General features: G+C 45.5%; 1 protein-coding gene across 1 annotated transcript in view; it reads left to right on the top strand.

Moving 5' to 3' along the window:
• LOC138663355 (oocyte zinc finger protein XlCOF6-like) overlaps positions 1-23,158 on the top strand; it is a 53,501-nt gene extending 30,343 nt beyond the window's left edge. Inside the window, exon 7 of the mRNA XM_069749534.1 lies at positions 20,518-23,158. Coding sequence (XP_069605635.1) covers positions 20,518-22,118 — 1,601 coding nt within the window. The 3' untranslated portion in view covers positions 22,119-23,158. The remainder of the gene's footprint in view (positions 1-20,517) is intronic.
• The last annotated feature ends 658 nt before the right edge of the window (positions 23,159-23,816 follow it).

Genomic DNA, 23,816 nt, shown 5'->3' with positions numbered 1-23,816 from the left:
GTGAATGTGTGTGTGAGAATGTGTGTGTGTGAATGTGTGAATCACATTCTCATTATAAATGTCATAATTACATGATAAGTATGCACTAAGCTCCACCCCTCCATAACCCCACCCCCATATGACCAGAGCCCCACCCCTGCCCCACCCCCACCCCACCGGGCCATGGAAAACTTGTCTTGCTTAAAGCCGGTCCCTGGTGCAAAAAAGGTTGGGGACCTCTGGTCTACAGTGTCAAAAGCAGAAGACAGGTCCAGGAGAAGGAGGACAGAGTAGTGTCGCCTGCTCCTGGCAGTTAGTAGGTCATTGGTGACTTTAGTTAGGGCAGTTTCAGTAGAGTGATGGGAACGGAAGCCTGATTGTAACCGATCAAAGAGGGAGCAGGAGGAGAAGTGGGAGGACAGTTCAAGATGGACGTGTTGCTCCAGCAATTTGGAGGCATAAGGGAGAAGAGATATTGGGCGATAGCTAGACACAGAGGATGGGTCGAGGGAGGGCTTTTTGAGGATGGGTGTGATCTTGGCATGCTTGAAGGATGAGGGAAAGACACCTGTTGTGAGTGAGAGGTTGAAGAGGTGCGTTAGGGTTGGGATGAAGACCGTGGAAAGGTTAGGGATGAGGTGGGATGGGAGCGGGTCAAGCGTGCAGGTGGTGAGGTGTGATCTTGACAGGAGGGTGGAGAGCTGATCTTCTGTCATGGTGGAGAAGCTGGTTTTTGAGGAGCAGGGTTGAGCAGCTAAGAGGGGTAGTGGGTGCTGTGGGCCAAAGCTTTCTCTGATCGTATTGATCTTCTGTTTAAAGAAAGAGGCGAAGTCATCAGCAGAAATGAGGGGGGAGGGAGGAGGTGTGGGGGGACGGAGTAGAGAATTGAAAGTGTTGAAAAGCTGTTTAGGGTTGTGGGACAGGGAGGATATGAGAGATGAGAAGTAAGTTTGTTTTGCGGCAGTGAGCGCAGACTTGAAGCTGGCGAGGGACTGCTTGTATGCAGTGAAGTGGTCGGCAGAGTGGGATCGCTTCCATCTCCGCTCAGCAATCCTGGAAGCCCGTCTCAATTCTTTGGTCAGGCTGGTCAGCCAGGGCTGCCTGTTAATTGTACGAGTTTTACTATGCATGAGCGGGGCGGCCGAATTGAGTGTTGCTGTTATTGTGGTGTTATAAAAAGTGGCAGCAGCATCTGTGTCATGAAGGGAGGGTATGTCTGTGAGAGGGAGAAGGGACTCCGAGAGTGATTGTAAGTTGAGATGTTTGAGATTTCTGCAAGGGTGAGTGAGTTTGTGGAGTGGGGGCTGCACACTAGGAGAGGAGAGGGACGAGAATGTCAGTAGGTTGTGGTCAGACAGGGGGAGGGGTGTGTTAGTGAGATTAGTAAGGGAGCAGAGGCGGGTGAAGATGAGGTCCAGCGTGTGGCCATCTTTGTGAGTGGCCTCAGAGGACCATTGAGTGAGACCGAAGGAAGCAGTCAGTGATAAAAGTTTAGAGGCAGCTGAGGTGAAAGTGTCAATGGGGACATTGAAATCACCCATGATGATAGTGGGGATATCAACAGAGAGCAAATGAAGTAGCCAGGTGGGGAAGTGGTCAAGAAAGGTGGAGATGGCTAGTTCTGGGGGGCGGTAGATGACAGCCAGCTGGAGGTTGGAGGGGGAATAGATGCGGACAGAGTGCACCTCAAATGAGGGAAGAGAAGCGGAGGGTGGTAGCGGGATTGGAGTGAAGGAGCAGGTGTCGGACAGGAGCAAGCCAACTCTTCCACCGCGTTTGTTGCTGGGGCGAGGGGTGTGAGAGAGGTGGAATCCGCCATAGGAGAGCGCAGCTGGAGAGGCCGAGTCAGAGGGGGTGAGCCAGGTTTCGGTGAGGCCAAGGAAGGAGAGTTTGTTGGTGATGAAGAGGTCATGGATAAATGGCAGTTTGTTGCAGATGGAGCGTGCGTTCCATAGTGCTCCAAGTAGTGGGAGCGGGGGAGTGGGGGCTGGATGAATGGGTATGAGGTTGTCATGGTTGGGAAAACATGCGGAGGATCGTGGCAGGGGGTTAGAAACGAGTGTGGGGATGAGTTGGGGAGGGCCGGGATTTGGGGATATGTCACCAGCGATGAGGAGTAGCAGACAGAATATTAGAAGGTGGGAGCAGGATAGGACATTATGCGGCCGTGTGTGTCTGGAGAAAAAGGATTGTATGTGGAGGAACAGTTCTGAGGAGAAGGTGAGATGGCTGGGGAGGATGGAGGAAGAAATGACTATTTCCTTACTAGGTGGAGGGATTGCAGGAGATTGTAAGAAGTAAAGTAGTATGGGGGTGAAAGAGAAAAGAAACCGAAGCATTGTAGTGGTCGGTGTTCTGTTACCTTCCAGTCAATTCTGTAGAATGTAAGCCCGCAAGGGCAGGGTCCTCGCCCCTCTGTATCAGTCCGTCATTGTTAGTTTGTTTACTGTAAGTGATATCTGTAACTTGTATGTAACCCCTTCTCATGTACAGCACCATGGAATCAATGGTGCTATATAAATAAATAATAATAATAATAATTCCAGTCCAATTCAGTCTAATTCAGAATCATAATTAAAAAGATGGAAGTTAAAAGATGAATTGCAGCAGACTGAGTCTGTAGCAGACTCCTGCATGTGAATATATCCCCAGTTAAGGGCAATCAGGTGTGAATGAGGAGGTGGATGGGTATGGGAGACCAGATGTAGAGACTTAAGCAGAGGTCATAAAGAGAGGGAGGGGTTGGAGTGACCACTCAAAGAGATGCCAGGATAACACAGAGATGAAGCCTCGGCTCCGGCGCAGGCGTACTTTGCTCTGCCCTGTTGAGGGCAGAGGATAGTACTGCAGTGCGCAGGCGCCGTAAAGGTCAGAGACCCGGCACCTGCGCACTGCAGTACTTTGTCTGCCCTCAACAGGGCAGAGCAAAGTACGCCTGCGCCGGAGCCGTGGCTGAAGATCAGAAGAGGACGTCATGGAAAGAAGATAGGAGGCGCCGCAGCGGACCGGAGACGCCCATCCGACCTGACCAGCAGCGGGACCGCCCCTGGGTGAGTATAATATAACGTCTTTTTTTCCCTTTTCAGGTTACATCAGGGGGCTTATCTACAGCATTACAGAATGCTGTAGATAAGCCCCTGATGCCGGTGGGCTTACCTCACCCGGGATTTTCGGGGTGACAGGTTCCCTTTAAAAGATGGAAGTTAAAAGATGAATTGCAGCAGACTGAGTCTGTAGCAGACTCCTGCATGTGAATAAATCCCCATATCTCCAGTTAAGGGCAATCAGGCATATACAAATGATACATTGTGGATGTTTTATATCCTCCAGAACGGCGTCACTGATCCAATTGCTTAATTCATTAATTAAACCGCACCTTTGGTGCAGTTTTTTGTTAAAACTTTTCTTCGTATACAAAACAATACAAATAGATGTAAAATGCATATTGGATGCACAATAAAATCCATATAAAGAAAAATATAGTACAGGGAAAATCCTCCGGTTTAAGTGTGGATAGTTTCAAAATCCAATAGGATTCTTTATTCACAAGTCTTTGGGACCTATTAGACACACGTTCTGATATTTGTTCTAATATATTGAGTCTTAATCTGGTGGGATCTCGTTTATATTCTAAAGCGAAATGCCTAAACAGACTGTGACAGATTACACCTTTCCTAATATTATGTCTCTGACTGGTCATCCTGTTATGGATCGCTTGGGCCATTTTTAGATCCCTGATATTGGATGAATCTACCTTCTCTCCCTTCTGTGCTGCTGAATGTGCTCATATGGTCCCTACAAGACCAGGTCCAGTCTTTCTGACCAAACTTCGCTTTTATGATTGACAACATTAAATGTGCAGTGAGGGCCAAGTGCGAATTTCTGTACAATAACAGTAAATTCAAAAAAGCTCATTTTTTTCTCATTAATGTACACTCTGCACCCCATATTGACTGAAAAAAACAGGAATGTAGTGATTTTTGCAAATTTATTAGAAAAGAAAAAATGAAATATCACATGGTTGTAAGTATTCAGACCCTTTGGTCAGTATTGAGTAGAAGCACCTTTACAGCTATTACAGCCATGAGTCTTCGTGGGTATGATGTAACAAGTTTTTCACACCTGGATTTGGGGATCCTCTGCCATTCTTTCTTGCAGATCCTCTCCAGTTCCGTCAGGTTGGATGGTGAACGTTGGTGGACAGCCATTTTCAGGTCTCTCCAGAGATGTTCAATTGGGTTTAGGGCAGGGCTCTGGCTGGGCCAGTCATGAATGGTCACAGAGTTGTTCTGAAGCCACTCCTTTGAGTGCTTAGTGTCATTGTCTTGTTGGAAGGTGAACCTTCGGCCAAGTCTGAGGTCCAGAGCACTCTGAAAGTGGTTTTCATGCAGGATATCTCAGTACTTGACCGCATTCATGTTTCCTTCAATGACAACCAGTTATCCTGTCCCTGCAGCTGAAAAACACCCCCATAACATGATGCGGTCATCATGTTGGGATTGTATTGGGCAGGTGATGAGCAGTGCCTGGTTTTCTCCACACATACCGCTTTGAATTTTCACTAAAAAGGTCCATCTTTGTCTCATCAGACCAGAGAATCTTATTTCTCATAGTCTGAGAGTCCTTCATGTGTTTTTTTAGCAAACTCTATACGGGCTTTCATATGTCTTGCACTGAGGAGAGGCTTCCGGGCCACTCTGCGATAAAGGCCCGACTGGTGGAGGGCTGCAGTGATAGTTGACTTTCTCCCATCCGCCTACTGCATCTGTGGAGCTCAGCCACACTGATCTTGGGGTTCTTCTTTACCTCTCTCACCAAGGCTCTTTTCCCACGATTGCACAATTTGGCGGATGGCCAGGTCTAGGAAGACTTCTGATGGTCCCAAACTTCTTCCATTTAAGGATTATGGAGGCCACTGTGCTCTTAGGAACCTTGAGTACTGCAGAAATTCTTTTGTAATCTTGGCCAGATCTGTGCCTTGCCACAATTCTGTCTCTGAGCTCCTTGGCCAGTTCCTTTGACCTCATGATTCTCATTTGGTCTGACATGCACTGTGAGCTATGAGGTCTTATATAGACAGGTGTGTGCCTTTTCAAATCAATTCCTATCAGTTTAACCCCTTACTGACATCGGGCGTACTACTGCGCCGATGTCAGACTTCCTCCCTTTGATGTGGGCTCCGGTGGTGAGCCCACATCTTTCATCATGTTTTGAACAGCTGACATGTGCCCGCAATAGCCACGGGTGGAATCGAGATCCAGCCACGGCTATTAACCAGTTAAATGCCGCTTCAAATTCTGAAGCGGCATTTAAATTTCGCTTCTGGCAATCGCGAAGGAAATACGCACACCAGTGACAACTCGTCAGGTGATCGCGGGTCACCGGTGTGTTGGCATGACAATCTGAGGTCTCCTGGAAACCTCTATGGTTATCAGTGCCGGCTTCCTGTGAGCGCCACCCAGTGGTCGGCGCTCATAGCAAGTGAGGAAATCAGCTACATAGAGATGATCTGAATATCGCCTCTATGTAGCAGAGCCAATCAGGTTGTGGCAGCTTCTAGTCTCCTATGGAGACTATTGAAGCATGCCAAAAGTAAAACCAAAAAAGTTTTTAAAAATATAAAATTAAAATCCCCCCCACCCTTTTGCTCATACAAAATAAAAATAAAATCAAACCTACACATATTTGGCCCTGCTGCGCTCAGAATCGCCTGATCTATCAATAAAAAAAAGGATTAATCTGATTTGCTAAACGACATAGCGAGAAAAAAAGTCAAAACACCAGAATTATGTTTTTTTGGTTGCTGCGACATTGTATTAAAATGCAATAACGGGCGATCAAAAGATCGTATCTGCACCAACATGGTATCATTAAAAACGTCAGCTCAGTGCGCAAAAAATAAGCGCTCACCCAACCTTTTATTTTTTAACAAAGTTTGTTTGTTTGTTTTTTTTTTCACCACATAGATAAAAAAGAACCTAGACATGTTTGGTGTCTATGAACTCGTAATGACCTGGAAAATCATAATGGATGGTCAGTTTCAGCATTTAGTGAACGTAGCAAAAAAGCCAAACAAAAACAAGAGTGAGATTGCACATTTATTTTTTAAATTTCACCGCACTTGGAATTTTTTCCAGTTTTCTAGTATACAACATGGTAAAATCAATGGTGTCATTCAAAAGTACAACTTGTCCCGCAAAAACAAGTCCTCACATGGCCATATTGATGGAAAAATAAAAAAGTTATGTTTCTAAGAAAAAGGGGAGTGAAAAACGAAAACGCAAAACTGAAAAAGGCTTCGGGGGTTAATTAAACACAGCTGGTTTCCAATGAAGGCGTAGAACCATCTTAAGGAGGATCGCAAGGAAATGGACAGCATGTGACTTAAATATGAGTGTCTGAGCAATGCGTCTGAATACTTATGACCATGTGATATTTCAGTTTTTCTTTTAGATTAAATTTGCAAAAATTTCTACATTTCTGTTTTGTTTTCAGTCGAGATGGGGCGCAGAGTGTACATTAATGAGAAAAATGAATTTTTTTTAATTTACGCAATAGCTGCCATGAAACAAAGAGTGAAAAATGTAAAGGGGTCTGAATACTTTTTGTACCCAATGTACATTTATTGACACCTGCAGAAGATGTGTTGGCATGGCTCGAGCCCTGGTTTCATGGATTCACTCCATGTCATAAAATACATTATGTTTTCAATCCTAAATACCGTATATACTTGAGTAGAAGCCAAGAATTTCAGCCCATTTTTTTAGGCTGAACTTGCCCCTCACGGCTTATACTCGAGTCATACCCAGGGGTCGGCAGGAGAGGTGGAGTGGCAGCTGTCTAAGCATACTCACCTGCTCCTGGCGCGGTGTCCCTGGTTCCCCAGCGCTGGCAGCTTCTTCCTGTAGTGAGCGGTCACATGGTATTGCTCATTACAGTAATGAATATGGACCCAACTCCACTCCCATAGGGGTGGAGCCGCATATTCATTACTGTAATGAGCGGTACCATGTGACCGCTCACTACAGGAAGAAGCTGCCGACGTCAGGGAAGCAGGGACCGCGCCAGGAGCAGATGAGTATAAGCAGTGCGCGATATTCACCTGCTCCCCGTTCCACCGCCGCTACGTTCCCCGTCCACTGCACTGATGCTCAGGTCAGAGGGCACGGTGACGCAATTAGTGCGCGCCGCCCTCTGCCTGAGCAGTCAGTGCAGTGGATGGGGAATGTAGCGGCGGCTGGCGGCGGTGGAAAGAGAAGCAAGTGAATATAAAAAGTGCCGGGGGCCTGAGCGACGAAAGGTGAGTATGTGATTGATTTTTTTTTTTATCACAGCAACAGCATATGGGGCAAATGACTGTATGGAGCATGTTCTGTCCTCACTAGATGAGGCAGGCTCATACGTAGCTATACAGTCAGCTAAACCGCTATACCGGGGTCCAATAAGGAGACTGTGGTTGAGTCTGTGCTTTATTAAACGTAGTGGTATATTGATGCGGTGAAACTGTGAACAATGATATACATAGAATCAGTGCATGGTATAGAACAAATACATACTACACATGATGTACATTATGCATAACATTTAGAAGGCTAGTAACTGAACTAGAAGTACAACTGGTTAAGCTAGGCTAATATAGAGCAGGGATTATCTAGAGAAAACATAAAGACATACCGGCAATGCAATCGCAAGGGGGATGAAGTACAAGCGTCTTTCCTTGAAAGCAGACTGAAGGAAGTGAAAGGGAAATGGAGGGAAATGGAGGCTGAGCTACCATAATGCATTGCAAAGGGGGAGGAGAATGAGAAATGGAAAATGCCAAAAACAGAAAATGGAACTGCCAACATAACTCTGACCGCTAGAGGGAGCCAAAGCATCACAAACAAAGGTATGAATATATCCATACTGAGAAACCTGCAATTATGCAAACAGATAATCGGGGTAACAATATTTGTTGGCAGAGACAGAACAGAGCATCTTATGGGGCAATAATCAGCATTTATGGACCATTACATGGGGTAAATGACTGTATGGAGCATCTTATGGGGCCATAATCAGCATTTATGGAGCATTACATGGGGCAAATGACTGTATGGAGCATCTTATGGGGCCATAATCAGTATTTGTGCAGCATTATATGGGGTGTATTTTGTATGGAGCATCTTATGGGGACCATCATGAACTGTATGGAGCATTATATGGGGCTCCTGATTCAATATGGATATTCAAAAACACTTAACCTACTGATGTCTCAATTAATTTTTCTTTTATTGGTATTTATTTTTATTTTTGACATTTACCGGTAGCTGCTGCATTTTCCACACTAGGCTTATACTCGAGTCATTAAGTTTTCCCAGTTTTTTGTGGCAAAATTAGGGGTCTCGGCTTATACTCGGGTAGGCTTATACTCGAGTATGTACGGTAATTCGGATTGTGCAGTAATCTCTCCTGAAATGGGGGCGCTAATACTTTCTCTACTCTTCTGGTCAGGACTCATAGTAGCTCCAGTAGTCCACCATAAATGAGTGCAACTCCGGTTTAGTGTTGGAGTTCTCCCCTCATACCTATGTTGTTGTTGAGGATGTAACTTTTTTTTTGATACATGTTCATTCTGCATGATAGTTTGAATGTGGTGGGATCGGCCTGCCTCACTTATCTGAGTCTGTAACTCCCTGGTGGTGTTTAGAAAAAGGTTTCAGTTACCAAATGCCTGAGATCTAAATTTAAGATCCCTCAGCTCTGCACTATCATAAAAAGTTCTATTTAAATGTCTAATATTTCTTCTTGACATTTATCTGACAGAAAATATTGGTCCTTACGATAGTTTTTATTGCTTAGAGCCACCGAGTCCCATACTCCAATTACTCCAGAGAAGTTTCACCACTACTCTTTTTTTTTCCTGAGGATGATTGTTCAGCTTGATCATTTCAGTAGATGTGTTATTGTCTATAGTCACAGTTTTGCCCATTACCCTTTAACTTCTTTAACCCCTCTACATGGATTTGGACTTACACAGAGACCCCTAGGCTTGAAGCACAGTGTTACCTGCTGTTCTGTGGAGTAAGATGGGAAGAAGAATAGACAGATAACCGTGTCAGAACCACGAGGCCAGAGAAAATACTAACTCAGGAGACATAGGAGTAGTCAGTAAACAGGCTGGGGTAACAACAGCAAACAAATACACAAGCCGGGAGCTGAGCACAGAGGACTGAACTAGAGGAGATCAAGGCTGTATCTGGCAGATTCCAGCAATATGCTTCAAGCTGTAGTAAGGTGTGGTGCTTTCGAAGTCCAATTCTGATTGCCCGAGGTGTTCTCAATCTCAGACGGACATATTGCATCTGCTTTGGGATTGTCCCAGATTGTCCTCCTATTGGATTGTAGTGTTGAACTTCATTGGAGTGGTGTATGGGTACATTATCCCTAGGGATCCGTTGATATCTATATTAGGGTATGTGGACGAAATATTAACTGGCAATACGGCTAAAATTGTAATTGCAAGATTATCATTTGCTGCAAGGAAACTGATTGCAAAATATTGGGTTAGAGAGGAGCCTCCGAATTCATTGCTCAAATGAACCACATAATTCAACTTGATAAGTATTTACACCAGGAGAGACAAGCTGGATTTCTTCCATAAATTATTGCAGCCGTGGTTGGATAGGATTAATTTATGGTATACTAGTATATAGTATTATAGAGTACAACTTATGGTAAACGGGAACTCTGATATTGTGAACTATGGACAAAATATTGTTTGCTCCTGATATGGTCTCCATGGGGGGTTAATTTACTGTAAAACATAAAATGAGTATGAACATGTGATCTGTTGTAAATCTTGTTATGGTTAATACAAATTTATCTGATTAAAAAGGTGTGGTGCTTTCCAATTGGCTAAAACAGGGAGCAGATTACTGCAGCTGATAGCACAAACACCCATACTGCCAGACTGGATGGTACTACAGATGCCAGACACGCTAATCTTAGTGGCTGGGAAGAGCCTGTACCGCCAAGAGCTTCTGGTTCCAACCCCACCTCTGTTACCAGCATCGCCTGCAGAATTAGTAAGCCGCGTCTGGTGTCCGAAGCAGACGTTGCAGGAGCAGATCCAAGAGGAGATGGGCACACCATTTGCAGAATCCCTAATTATGACAAAATTGCAGAAAACCAGATCAGATGAAAAGTGACTCCATTTTGTAAATTATAACCCTCAATAAATTAATCTATAGGAATAGTGACTATTTTGACTGCACTGCAGTTTCCAGATTAGGGTTGAGCGACCTTGACTTTTTTAGACTCAAAAGTCGAGTCGAGTGGAATCGGCCGATTATCGCGAAAAGTCGGGGATCGACCGAAACACGAAACCCAATGCAAGTCAATGGGGGAGCATAGTCGGCAGTGAGTGGAGGCCAGGAAAACACCTACAGTGCCCATTTTAATGGCAAAAAACATACATTCTTGTTACTGAAGCTTGTCAATCTAAATTTACCTTATAATAATAGTAAGGCATTGGAAATTGGGGGTCATTTGGCTAAAGTTGTGGTGGGTAGGGCTGGTTCAAGTATTTAGGGGGCCCAGGAAATGTGAACCACGTCACGGCAGTGGAGCAGGAAGAGGTAAGTATTTCAACTTTGCAAGTGCTGTGATCCTGAGGAAGCAGGGGGGGCCCACTCGTTGGCATTGGCACTGGCTCAGGGCCCCTCAAAGTACGGCGGTGTGTTTGCATGGCGGGGGCGCCTCCCACCGGCAGTGACACTTTTGCGTACTATGAGGGGCCCTGTGCCAGTGACGTCGCCAACGAGTATTCCTCCCCCCACCTGATGAAGGAACCTGCACCTTCATCTGCACCTTCCTCTTTGTCCCCGTGTAAGGTGGTATGGTATGCGGGAAGGGGAACCTGACTTTCAGCAGAGTCACAATCTTGCAGTGTAGCGTGCACGGGGAATGTTGCGTTATGGGTCAATGTACCAGCAGACTCATCTATCACTGGCTGGGCAATGGGCAGGATGAGGGGGAAACGGATATGGGCCCAAAGAATAAAGTGGGCTAAATGCAGTTCAAAATTGGTAACAGGACTAACCAGGGGGCATTGCAGTGGAGGACAACTGTAATGAGAGGCTGAGACAGAGAGTAGGCCAAAATCAGTAAGTAGTCTAAATGCAGTTCAAAATTGGCAACAGTAGTAAACAGGCAGCACAGCTTTGTTCACTGGAGAACAGCAAGGAGCGGCAGACACCGATAGAAGGCCCCAACCCAACTAGTAGGCCCACTGCAGTTTTAAAATTCCGATAGGCTGAAAACCAGATAATTGTTGGTCATTTTTTGTAAAGAGGACAGCTGTATTGAGTGGCGCAGCCAGACACTACAAGTAGGCCTTACACCACAAAGTTGGCTCGACGCAGGTTTAAAAAAGGTTACATGGGTACACGGTCTGCATTGGTGTGCTCAGTGGAGGACAATTGGAAGGAGGGACTGCAGAAAGACTTAGTAGGCGTAAAATAACAAAATAGGCTCTATGCAGCTTCGATTATGTGGCAACCTGGAGAACACCTTGGAGCGGCAGACACCGTCTCTACGACCCAGACCCAACTTGTAGGCCTAATGTAGTGTTGTTTTAACAACTACTTAAAACGAGCATGAAGATTGAAGCTACGGAGAGGCAACCTGGAGAACACCTTGGAGCGGCAGACACCGTCTCTACGACCCAGACCCAACTTGTAGGCCTAATGTAGTCTTGTTTCAACAACTACTTAAGACGAGCATGAAGATTGAAGCTATGGAGAGGCAACCTGGAGAACACCTTGGAGCGGCAGACACTGTCTCTACGACCCAGACCCAACTTGTAGGCCTAATGTAGTGTTGTTTCAACAACTACTTAAGACGAGCATGAAGATTGAAGCAATGGAGAGGCAACCTGGAGAACACCTTGGAGCGGCAGACACCGTTAGTAGGCCCTACCGAAGTAGTAGCCCCAATGCAGTTTTCAAATTCCTATAGGCTGAAAACCAGACTATTGACGCTCAGCTTTTATCAGAGGAGGACAGCTGTATTGAGTGGCGCAGACAGACACAGGTAGTAGGCCTTAAACACAAAATTTGGCTCAATGCAGTTTAAAAAAGGTTACAGGGGTACACAGGTAGCATTGGTCTGTTCAGTGGAGGACAATTTCAATTATGGACCGCAGACAGACTTAGTACGTCTACAATTAAAAAAAGAATGCTCTATGCAATTTAAAATAGGTTCCAGGGGTACACGGACAGCATTGCTCTGGTCAGTGGAGGACTAGTGGAAGGAGGGACCGCAGACAGGCTTAGTAGGCCTAACATAACAAAAGTAGGCTGTAGGCACTTTAAAATAGGTTCCAGGGGTACACGGGCAGCAGTGGTCTGGTCAGTGGAGGACTATTGGAAGGAGGGACCGCAGACAGGCTTAGTAGGCCTAACATAACAAAAGTAGGCTGTAGGCACTTTAAAATAGGTTCCAGGGGTACACGGGCAGCAGTGGTGTGGTCAGTGGAGGACTAGTGGAAGGAGGGACCGCAGACAGGCTTATTAGGCCTAACATAACAAAAGTGGGCTGTAGGCACTTTAAAATAGGATCCAGGGGTACACGGGCAGCAGTGGTCTGGTCAGTGGAGGACTAGTGGAAGGAGGGACCGCAGACAGGCTTAGTAGGCCTAATATAACAAAAGTAGGCTGTAGGCACTTTAAAATAGGTTCCAGGGGTACACGGGCAGCAGTGGTGTGGTCAGTGGAGGACTAGTGGAAGGAGGGACCGCAGACAGGCTTAGTAGGCCTAACATAACAAAAGTGGGCTGTAGGCACTTTAAAATAGGTTCCAGGGGTACACGGGCAGCAGTGGTCTGGTCAGTGGAGGACTATTGGAAGGAGGGACCGCAGACAGGCTTAGTAGGCCTAACATAACAAAAGTAGGCTGTAGGCACTTTAAAATAGGTTCCAGGGGTACACGGGCAGCAGTGGTGTGGTCAGTGGAGGACTAGTGGAAGGAGGGACCGCAGACAGGCTTAGTAGGCCTAACATAACAAAAGTGGGCTGTAGGCACTTTAAAATTGGTTCCAGGGGTACACGGGCAGCAGTGGTGTGGTCAGTGGAGGACTAGTGGAAGGAGGGACCGCAGACAGGCTTAGTAGGCCTAACATAACAAAAGTGGGCTGTAGGCACTTTAAAATAGGTTCCAGGGGTACACGGGCAGCAGTGGTGTGGTCAGTGGAGGACTATTGGAAGGAGGGACCGCAGACAGGCTTAGTAGGCCTAACATAATAAAAGTATGCTCTATGCACTTGGAATTATCTTGCAGGGGTACACAGGCAGCATTGGTGTTGTCAGCGGAGGCCGATTGTAATGAGTGTCTGACAGTTAGTACTCACAAAAAATAAATAGATGTTAATGTCTCACAATACAACAAAACCAAAACACAAAAGGGTGGCATACTTAGGTACAGGGGTGGGCTCCTCTGCTTAGTTTCAGACCTAGTAATTTGGCGCAAAGTATTTACTGGTGTAAATATAGGACACTGCCCCTGACTATTTTAAGTAGCATCATACATGTCAACACATTGGTATTGTCAGTGCCAGGCATTGAAGGATGTCAGCGCATAGACTAAACATTGGTGGAGCTGTGAGAGATAATTTTGCAACTGTTTGAGCTGGGGGGAACTCTCTTGTGGCCGGCGGTACAGGCCCAGGGCCCCTCATGTTACAACGGTGTGTCTGACGTTGGGTGCGCACCACCACCGCCAGAAACACTTTATTGTACTATGAGGGACCCAGTGGCAGTGCCGTCGACCAAAAGCGTGCACACCCACCTCTTCAAACAAACGGCACTCTCACGGGTGCTTGCGCCAAGTGGCGAGACCACGGCCCCGTGGGGGGAGTTTGGCCATTTAGGGAGGTGTAAACATGTCGTATGCTGGACAAACAGCTGCTGCAAATTACGAGATTGGAAAAGTCAGTCAGAGCAGTCCACAAGCAAGACCTTTTCATAGGAAAGCTAGGTGTCAGCCGGGAAAGGTGGGGCAAAACAATTCGAAATCCAGTAGTGTTTCATTTTAATGAAGGTTAGATCATCAACATTTTGGGTAGCCAGACGAGTCCTTTTTTCGGCTAATATTGAACCAGCAGCACTGAATACTCTTCCTGATAGCACACTAGCTGCTGGGCAAGCAAGCTCCTGCAATGCATATTCTGCCAATTCTGGTCAGGTGTCTAATTTGGATGCCCAGTAATCAAATGGGAATGACGGTTGAGGGAGAACGTCGATAAGGGATGAAAAATAGTTAGTAACCATACTGGACAAATGTTGTCTCCTGTCACTTTGAATTGATGCTGCAGTACCTGTCCTGTCTGTGGTCATAGCAAAATCACTCCACAACCTGGTCAGAAAACCCCTCTGTCCAACGCCACTTCTGATTTGTGCACCTCTAACACCTCTGGCCTGCTGCCCCTGCAGCTCGTGTGATAACGATCACCGGCGCTGTGTGCTGGGAATGCCTGAATCAAACGGTCAACAAGAGTTGATTGTTTGGTTGGTAATATTTGTTCCAGGTTCTCATGTGGCATAATATTTAGCAATTTTCCTTTATAGCGAGGATCAAGGAGGCAGGCCAACCAGTAATCGTCATTGGTCATCATTTTAATAATGTGTGGGTCCCTATTCAGGATACCTAAGGCATAATCCGCCATGTGGGCTAAAGTTCCAGTTGTCAAATCTGCGGTTGTGCTGGGTTGAGGGGCAGTTTCAGGCAAATCTACGTCACTTGTCTCCCTAAAAAAACCTGAACCCAGCCTTGCAACGCCACCAGTTGCTATTGGCCCCGGAGAAGCTTCCTCATTAAAAAAAATACTCATCCCCATCATCCTCCTCATCCTCCTGCTCCTCCTGTTCGCCCGCTACCTCGTCCTGTACACTGCCCTGACCAGACAATGGCTGACTGTCATCAAGGCTTTCCTCTTCCTCTGCTGCAGACGCCTGCTCCTTTATGTGCGTCAAACTTTGCATCAGCAGACGCATTAGGGGATGCTCATGCTTATTATGGCGTTGTCTGCACTAACCAGCCGTGTGCTTTCCTCAAAACACTGAAGGACTTGACACATGTCTTGTACCTTCGACCACTGCACACCTGACAACTCCATGTCTGCCATCCGACTGCCTGCCCGTGTATGTGTATCCTCCCACAAAAACATAACAGCACGCCTCTGTTCGCACAGTCTCTGAAGCATGTGCAGTGTTGAGTTCCACCTTGTTGCAACGTCGATGATTAGGCGATGCTGGGGAAGGTTCAAAGACCGCTGATAGATCTGCATATGGCTGGAGTGTACGGGCGAACGGCGGATATGCGAGCAAAGTCCGCGCACTTTGAGGAGCAGGTCGGATAACCCCGGATAACTTTTCAGGAAGCACTGCACCACCAGGTTTAAGGTGTGAGCCAGGCAAGGAATGTGTTTCAGTTGGGAAAGGGAGATGGCAGCCATGAAATTCCTTCCGTTATCACTCACTACCTTGCCTGCCTCAAGATCTACAGTGCCCAGCCACGACTGCGTTTCTTTCTGCAAGAACTCGGACAGAACTTCCGCGGTGTGTCTGTTGTCGCCCAAACACTTCATAGCCAATACAGCCTGCTGACGCTTGCCAGTAGCTGCCCCATAATGGGACACATGGTGTGCAACAGTGGCAGCTGCGGATGGAGTGGTTGTGCGACTGCAGTCTGTGGACAAGCTCTCGCTTCTGCAGGAGGACGAGGAGGAGGAGGAGGGGGTGCGAACGGCTACAGCCAACTGTTTCCTAGACCGTGGGCTAGGCAGAACTGTCCCAAAATTGCTGTCCCCTGTGAACCCTGCATCCACTACATTCACCCAGTGTGCCGTGATGGACACGTAACGTCCCTGGCCATGCCTACTGGTCCATGCATCTGTTGTGAGGTGCACCTTTGTACTCACAGATTGCCTGAGTGCATGGACGATGCGCTCTTTAACATGCTGGTGGAGGGCTGGGATGGCTTTTCTCGAAAAGAAGTGTCGACTGGGTAGCTCGTAGCGTGGTACAGCGTAGTCCATCAGGGCTTTGAAAGCTTCGCTTTCAACTAACCGGTAGGGCATCATCTCTAACGAGATTAGTCTAGCTATGTCAAACCCTGTGTATGCGGATGCGAGGCTAAGTACTTCCTTTTTCTAGCGAGAGTCTCATGTAGGGTGAGCTGGACTGGAGAGCTGGAGATCGTGCAACTAGCGGGGGTGCTGGTGGACATGGCAGACTGAGAGACGGTTGGAGACGGTATTCTTGCCGCTGCCCTACATGCAGTGTTTCCAACTAAGAAACTGCTGATTCCCTGACCCTGACTGCTTTGGCCTGGCAACGAAACCTGCACAGATACTGCAGGTGGTGCGGAAAATGGTGGCCTTACAGTGACGGAAGGGATGTAGTGTTGCTGACTAGCTTCATTGGCCGAGGGTGCTACAACCTTAAGGGACGTTTGGAAGTTAGTCCAGGCTTGCAAATGCATGGTGGTTAAATGTCTATGCATGCAACTTGTATTTATACTTTTCAGATTCTGACCTCTGCTTATGGTAGTTGAACATTTTTGACAGATGACTTTGCACTGATCAATTGGATGTTGTTTAAAAAAATGCCAGACTGCACTCTTTCTAGCATCGGATACCTTTTCAGGCATTGCAGACTGAGCTTTAACCGGATGGCCACGCTGTCCTCCAACAGGTATTGGCTTTGCCACGCGTTTTGGGCCAGATACGGGCCCGGCAGATGGAACCTGTTGCGATGTTGATGCCTGCTGCGGCCCCTCCTCCTCCGCTTCAGAACTACTGCCGCCTGCACCCTGTTCCCCCAATGGCTGCCAATCAGGGTCAACAACTGGGTCATCTATGACCTCCTCTTCTATCTCGTGTGCAACTTCGTCTGTGTCACCGTGTAAGCCGGTGGCATAGCGTTCATGACGGGGCACCATAGTCTCATCAGGGTCTGATTCTGGATCAGTACACTGCGAGGGCAATGTTGTGGTCTGAGTCAAAGGAACAGCATAGTAATCTGGCTGTGGCTGTGCATCTGTGCACTCCATGTCCGATTCAACTTGTAATGGGCATGGCCTGTTAACTGTTTCACTTTCTAACCCAGGAACGGTATGTGTAAAGAGCTCCATGGAGTAACCCGTTGTGTCGCCTGACGCATCCTTCTCTGTTGTTGTTTTTGCTGAACAGGACAATGGAGCGACTTGTCCCTGAGCGTGAACATCCACTAACAACGCGCTGCTTTTACATTTACCAGTTTCAGAAGAGGAGGCAAAAGAGCTAGAGGCTGAGTCAGCAAGGAAAGCCAAAACTTACTCTTGCTGCTCCGACTTTAAAAGCGGTTTTCCTACTCCCAGAAAAGGGAGCGTTCGAGGCCTTGTGTAGCCAGATGACGAACCTGGCTCCACAGCTCGAGACTTAGGTGCTATATTGTTTTTCCCACGACCACCTGATGCTCCACCACCACTACCATCATTACCAGCTGGCAATGAACGCCCACGGCCACGACCTCTTCCACCAGACTTCCTCATTGTTTTAAAAACGTAACCAAAGTAACGGTATTTGTTACTGTAAAACAACTTACAAGGTGAACTCAAACTTCTGTAGGATTTAGATATCCCTTTATAGGTGGGTGAGACTGCAAGGAAAATCAGGCACAATGTTACACACTCGGTTTTCTGTGGCACAAAATGAGAGAGATGCCACACACGCAGGACTGTCACTCAAGCACAAATGCCAATATTAATCTCCCACTATTTATTTTTTTTCACGGAGAAACAAAAACCAAAATAACCAAAAACAGACACTAGGCTTTCTGTGGCCCACAATTTGAGAGAGATGGCACACACGACTGGCACAGAAGCACAAAGGCCAATATTAATCTCCCACAATTTATTTTTTTTTCAGGGAGAATTTAAAAACCAAAATAAAAAAATAAAATACACTAGGCTTTCTGTGGCCCACAATTTGAGAGAGATGGCACACACACGACTGGCACAGAATCACAAAAGCCAATATTAATCTCCCACTATTTATTTTTTTTCAGGGAGAATTTAAAAACCAAAATAAAAAAAAAGCAGACACTAGGCTTTCTGTGGCCCACAATTTGAGAGAGATGGCACACACGACTGGCACAGAAGCACAAATGCCAATATTAATCTCCCACTATTTATTTTTTTTTCAGGGAGAATTTAAAAACCAAAATAAAAAAAAAACACTAGGCTTTCTGTGGCCCACAATTTGAGAGAGATGGCACACACACAACTGGCACAGAATCACAAAGGCCAATATTAATCTCACACTATTTTTTTTTTTTTTCAGGGAGAATTTAAAAACCAAAAAAAAAAAAAAAAACAGACACTAGGCTTTCTGTGGCCCACAATTTGAGAGAGATGGCACACACAGGACTGGCACTCTAGCAGAAATGCCATTCTTAATCTCCCACTACTTTTTTTGGTTAGGGAGAATTGCCAAGAAATCAGGGCAAGTATTACACACTAGGCTTTCTGTGGCCCACAATTGGAGAGAGATGGCACACACAGGACTGGCACTCTAGCAGAAATGCCATTCTTAATCTCCCACTACTTTTTTTGGTTAGGGAGAATTGCCAAGAAATCAGGGCCAGTATTACACACTAGGCTTTCTGTGCCCCAAAATTGGAGAGAGATGGCACACACAGGACTGGCACTCTAGCAGAAATGCCAATCTTAATCTCTCACTACTTTTTTTTGGTTAGGGAGAATTGCCAAGAAATCAGGGCCAGTATTACACACTAGGCTTTCTGTGCCCCAAAATTGGAGAGAGGTGGCACACACAGGACTGGCACTCTAGCAGAAATGCCAATCTTAATCTCCCTCTACTTTTTTTGGTTAGGGAGAATTGCCATGAAATCAGGGCCAGTATTACACACTAGGCTTTCTGTGCCCCAAAATTGGAGAGAGATGGCACACACAGGACTGGCACTCTAGCAGAAATGCCAATCTTAATCTCCCACAATTTTTTTTTTTTGGGAGAATTTAAAAACCAAAAAAAAAAAAAAAAAAAGCGGACACTAGGCTTTCTGTGGCCCACAATTTGAGAGAGATGGCACACACGACTGGCACAGAAGCACAAATGCCAATATTAATCTCCCACTATTTTTTTTTTTTTTCAGGGAGAATTTAAAAACCAAAATAAAATAAAAAAAAACACTAGGCTTTCTGTGCCCCAAAATTGGAGAGAGATGGCACACACAGGACTGGCACTCTAGTAGAAATGCCAATCTTAATCTCCCACTATTTTTTGGGGGGGAGAATTAAAAAAAAAAAAGGATTATAGACACTAGGCTTTCTGTGCCCCACAATTGGAGAGAGATGGCACACACGACTGGCACTCGAGCACAAATGCCAAGATTAATCTCCCACTATTTATTTTTTTTCAGGGAGAATTAAAAAAAAAAAAAAAAAACTGGGACTGTCCTACAATTACTATCTTCCTGCAGTAATCTCAGCCAGGTATGGCAGGCAGCAATAACAAGGAGTGGACTGCTGCACAAAGTAAATCAAAAGTGTGGACAAACAAACAAGATAGCTGTGCAGAAAGGAAGGAACTACAGGATTTGTGCTTTGAAAAAAGCAGTTGGTTTGCACAGCGGCGTACACACAGCAATGCAGCTATCAGGGAGCCTTCTAGGGCAGCCCAATGAGCTACAGCGCTGAGGAAAAAAAATGTAGCTTCCACTGTCCCTACAAACAAAAGGTGGTGTTGGACAGTGGATATCGCTACAGCACAAGCGGTTTGGGGGTTAATGGACCCTGCCTAACGCTATCCCTGCTTCTGACGAAGCGGCAGCAACCTCTCCCTATGCTCAGATCAGCAGCAGTAAGATGGCGGTCGGCGGGAACGCCCCTTTATAGCCCCTGTGACGCCGCAGACAGCAAGCCAATCACTGCAATGCCCTTCTGTAAGATGGTGGGGACCAGGACCTATGTCATCACGCTGCCCACACTCTGCGTCCACCTTCATTGGCTGAGAAATGGCGCTTGTCGCGTCATTGAAACGCGACTTTGGCGCGAAAGTCGCGTACCGCATGGCCGACCCCACACTGGGATCGGGTCGGGTTTCATGAAACCCGACTTTGCCAAAAGTCGGCGACTTTTGAAAATGAACGATCCGTTTCGCTCAACCCTATTCAGGATATTAGCATGCGCAGTGGATGTTGGAGAGTGAAAATTGCAAATTTCCCAAGTTATTACCCAACACATAGTGCCCAGATTGTGCTCCAGGAGATACACATGCCGTAAAATAAGTGGTTTCTTCTCACTATAGTGATGCCAAAAGCATGGATGGTTAATGTGGTTTTAAGCACAGTCTGTAATCTGTAAACTGTCATTGTCTTGGTGAATAATTTAATAATTTTGCATAACTTACCATTTTTACAGACCGTTTAAGAAGAAATGTTCAAAAATATAGAATTCAAGGATATTTTATTCTAAAATAATAATTGGTTTTATTCTTGGCAGATGACCGTACCAGGAGATCAGCAGGACAGCTGACATCTTCAATGTTTAAATCAGATAATCTTGAGATCCCACAGGATACAATTGAAGTGAATGCCATTACTCCAAATATACCATCATCCCTTCACAGCAAAGATCTGTCATCTGATCATTTGGAACAGGTCCTGTCTTCTGATTCATTGCCTAGTACTAATGAAAATCAAAGTCACAAAATAAGCATTAAAAATCGAACTGCTTCTAAAGCAATGAAGACATTTTCATTTTCAGAATATGGAAATAGTTTTTCCCTAGAAAAGTCATTTCTCAAACAACAAAAACTTCACAAAGCAGACAACAGATTTTCTTGTTCCAAGTGTGGGAGATGTTTTAACCAGAAATCAGATTTTGTCAGTCACCAGAGCATTCACACAGGGAAGAAGCCATTTTCATGTTCAGAATGTGGGAAATGTTTTATTCGGAAAGCGCAGCTTGTTACCCACCAAAGAACTCACACAGGAGAGAAGCCTTTTTCCTGTTCAGAATGTGGGAAATGTTTTATTCGAAAAGAGCATCTTGTTACCCACCAAAGAACTCACACAGGTGAGAAGCCTTTTTCCTGTTCAGAATGTGGGAAATGTTTTATTCGAAAAGACCAGCTTGTTATCCACCAAAGAACCCACACAGGAGAGAAGCATTTTTCCTGTTCAGAATGTGGGAAATGTTTTAACCACAAAGCGAATCTTGTTAGCCACCAGAAAACCCACAGAGGGGAGAAGCCTTTTTCCTGTTCAGAATGTGGGAAATGTTTTCTAGCTAAATCATTTCTTGTCAGACATCATAGATCTCATACAGGGGAGAAGCCTTTTTCCTGTTCAGAATGTGGGAAATGTTTTAACCACAAAGCGAATCTTGTTAGCCACAAGAAAACCCACAGAGGGGATAAGCCTTTTTCTTGTTCAGAATGTGGGAAATGTTTTCTAGCTAAATCATTTCTTGTCAGACATCATAGATCTCACACAGGGGAGAAGCCTTTTTCCTGTTCAGAATGTGGGAAATGTTTTAACCAGAAAGCGAGTCTTGTTAGCCACCATAAAACCCACACAGGGGAGAAACCTTTTTCCTGTTCAGAATGTGGGAAATGTTTTAACCACAAAGCGAGTCTTGTTAGCCACCATAAAACCCACACAGGGGAGAAGCCTTTTTCCTGTTCAGAATGTGGGAAATGTTTTAACCAGAAATCACATCTTGTTAGCCACCAGAAAACCCACACAGGGGAGAAGCCTTTTTCCTGTTCAGAATGTGGGAAATGTTTTACCAGTAAAGCGAGTCTTGATAGCCACCATAAAACCCACACAGGGGAGAAGCCTTTTTCCTGCTCAGAATGTGGGAAATGTTTTACCAGTAAAGCGAATCTTGTTAGCCACCAGAAAACCCACACAGGGGAGAAGCCTTTTTCCTGTTCAGAATGTGGGAAATGTTTTACCAGGAAAGTGAATCTTGATAGCCACCATAAAACCCACACAGGGGAGAAGCATTTTTCCTGTTCAGAATGTGGGAAATGTTTTAACCAGAAATCGAATCTTGTTAGCCACCAGAAAACCCACACAGGGGAGAAGCCTTTTTAATTTTCAGAATGTGGGAAATGTTTCGTGAAGAAACCATCTCTTTCTAGCCACCAAAGAGTTCACACAGGGGAGAAGCTTTTTTTTTACGTTCTTAATTGTTTTTACATAGTCACATACAAGTGCTTCTAACTAAATTAGAATATTATCAATAAGTTAATTTATTTCAGTTCTTCAATGCAAAAAATGAAACTCTTATATTAGTCATTACAGAGTGATCTATCTCAAGCGTTTATTTCTGTTGATGACTATATCCTACAGCCAATGAAAACCCAAAAGTTATTATGTCAGTAAATTAGAATAAAAACACCTGCAGTGGCTTCCTAAACATTTAAAAAAGGTCCCTTAGTCTGGTTCAGTAGGCTCCACAATCATGAGGAAGACTGCTGACTGGACAGATGTCTAGAAGGCAGTCATTGACACACTCCAGAAGGAGGGTAAGCCACTGTAAAATATTAGTATTTCAATAATAATAAAATGTAGATTACGTAACATATGCAGGTTATAACTAGCAAATAGATACTCTGTATATTGATGGAATTAGTTATTCTGAGGATTTTGGCCAATACATCTGTTCTCTGTTTGTCAGAACTATAGGGCTTTTGTCAGAACTGTCAATATGTGGCTATTTGGAGATAGTAAATGGTTCTTAAAGGTCATAGGCTATATGCTTAAGCATTTCAAAATGAGGTAATGTACAAAAAACTAATATTCATATTCCGCAAGTTACTAGTGTTCTTCTAATATGGTAGAGGCTATGAACATAGCGGCAGAACATCTTATGTTGTTCTGAGACAGGAAAAATAGAAACCAATGTAAGTCTATGGGTCAAAATAGTATATAAGCCGACCTAACTCTTGTTCAGGAGATCTCTCATACTTTAAGAATCTCCAACCCGGACCACATCAACTTCAAGATCATATGTAAGAACCACTGAATGCTTGTTTTCTCTTTTATAATCTAATACTTATTTTTGGGTGCTATGAACTTTTCTTCATTTTTGTAATCACTTTTTGAATAAACATTAAACAAGATTTGTATTATCCACATAATTCAATATTGCGTTCCTTTCTATCCTCACCGTGCTCTTACTTAAAGGGAACCTGTCACCCCAAAAATCGCGGGTGAGGTAAGCCCACCGGCATCAGGGGCTTATCTACAGCATTCTGTAATGCTGTAGATAAGCCCCCGATGTTACCTGAAAGAGGAGAAAAAGAGGTTAGATTATACTCACCTAGGGGCGTTCCCGCTGCTGGTCCGGTCGGATGGGTGTCTCTGGTCCGCTGCGGCGCCTCCCATCTTCATTTCAAGACGTCCTCTTCTGATCTTTAGCCACCGCTCCGGCGCAGGCGTACTTTGTCTGCCCTGTTGAGGGCAGAACAAAGTACTGCAGTGCGCAGGCGCTGGAAAGGTCAGAGAGGCCCGGCGCCTGCGCACTGCAGTACTTTGTTCTGCCCTCAACAGGGCAGACAAAGTATGCCTGTGCCGGAGCCGTGGCTGAAGATCAGAAGAGGACGTCTTGGAATGAAGATGGGAGGCGCCGCAGCGGACCAGAGACACCCATCTGACCGGACCAGCAGCGGGGTGAGTATAATCTAACGTCTTTTTCTCCTCTTTCAGGTAACATCGGGGGCTTATCTACAGCATTACAGAAGGCTGTAGATAAGCCCCTGATGCCGGTGGGCTTCCCTCACCCGCGAT

This window comes from Ranitomeya imitator, chromosome 2 (assembly GCF_032444005.1).
Source record: "Ranitomeya imitator isolate aRanImi1 chromosome 2, aRanImi1.pri, whole genome shotgun sequence".
Taxonomy (NCBI): domain Eukaryota; kingdom Metazoa; phylum Chordata; class Amphibia; order Anura; family Dendrobatidae; genus Ranitomeya; species Ranitomeya imitator.
This window is presented reverse-complemented; position numbering and strand designations above follow the sequence as displayed.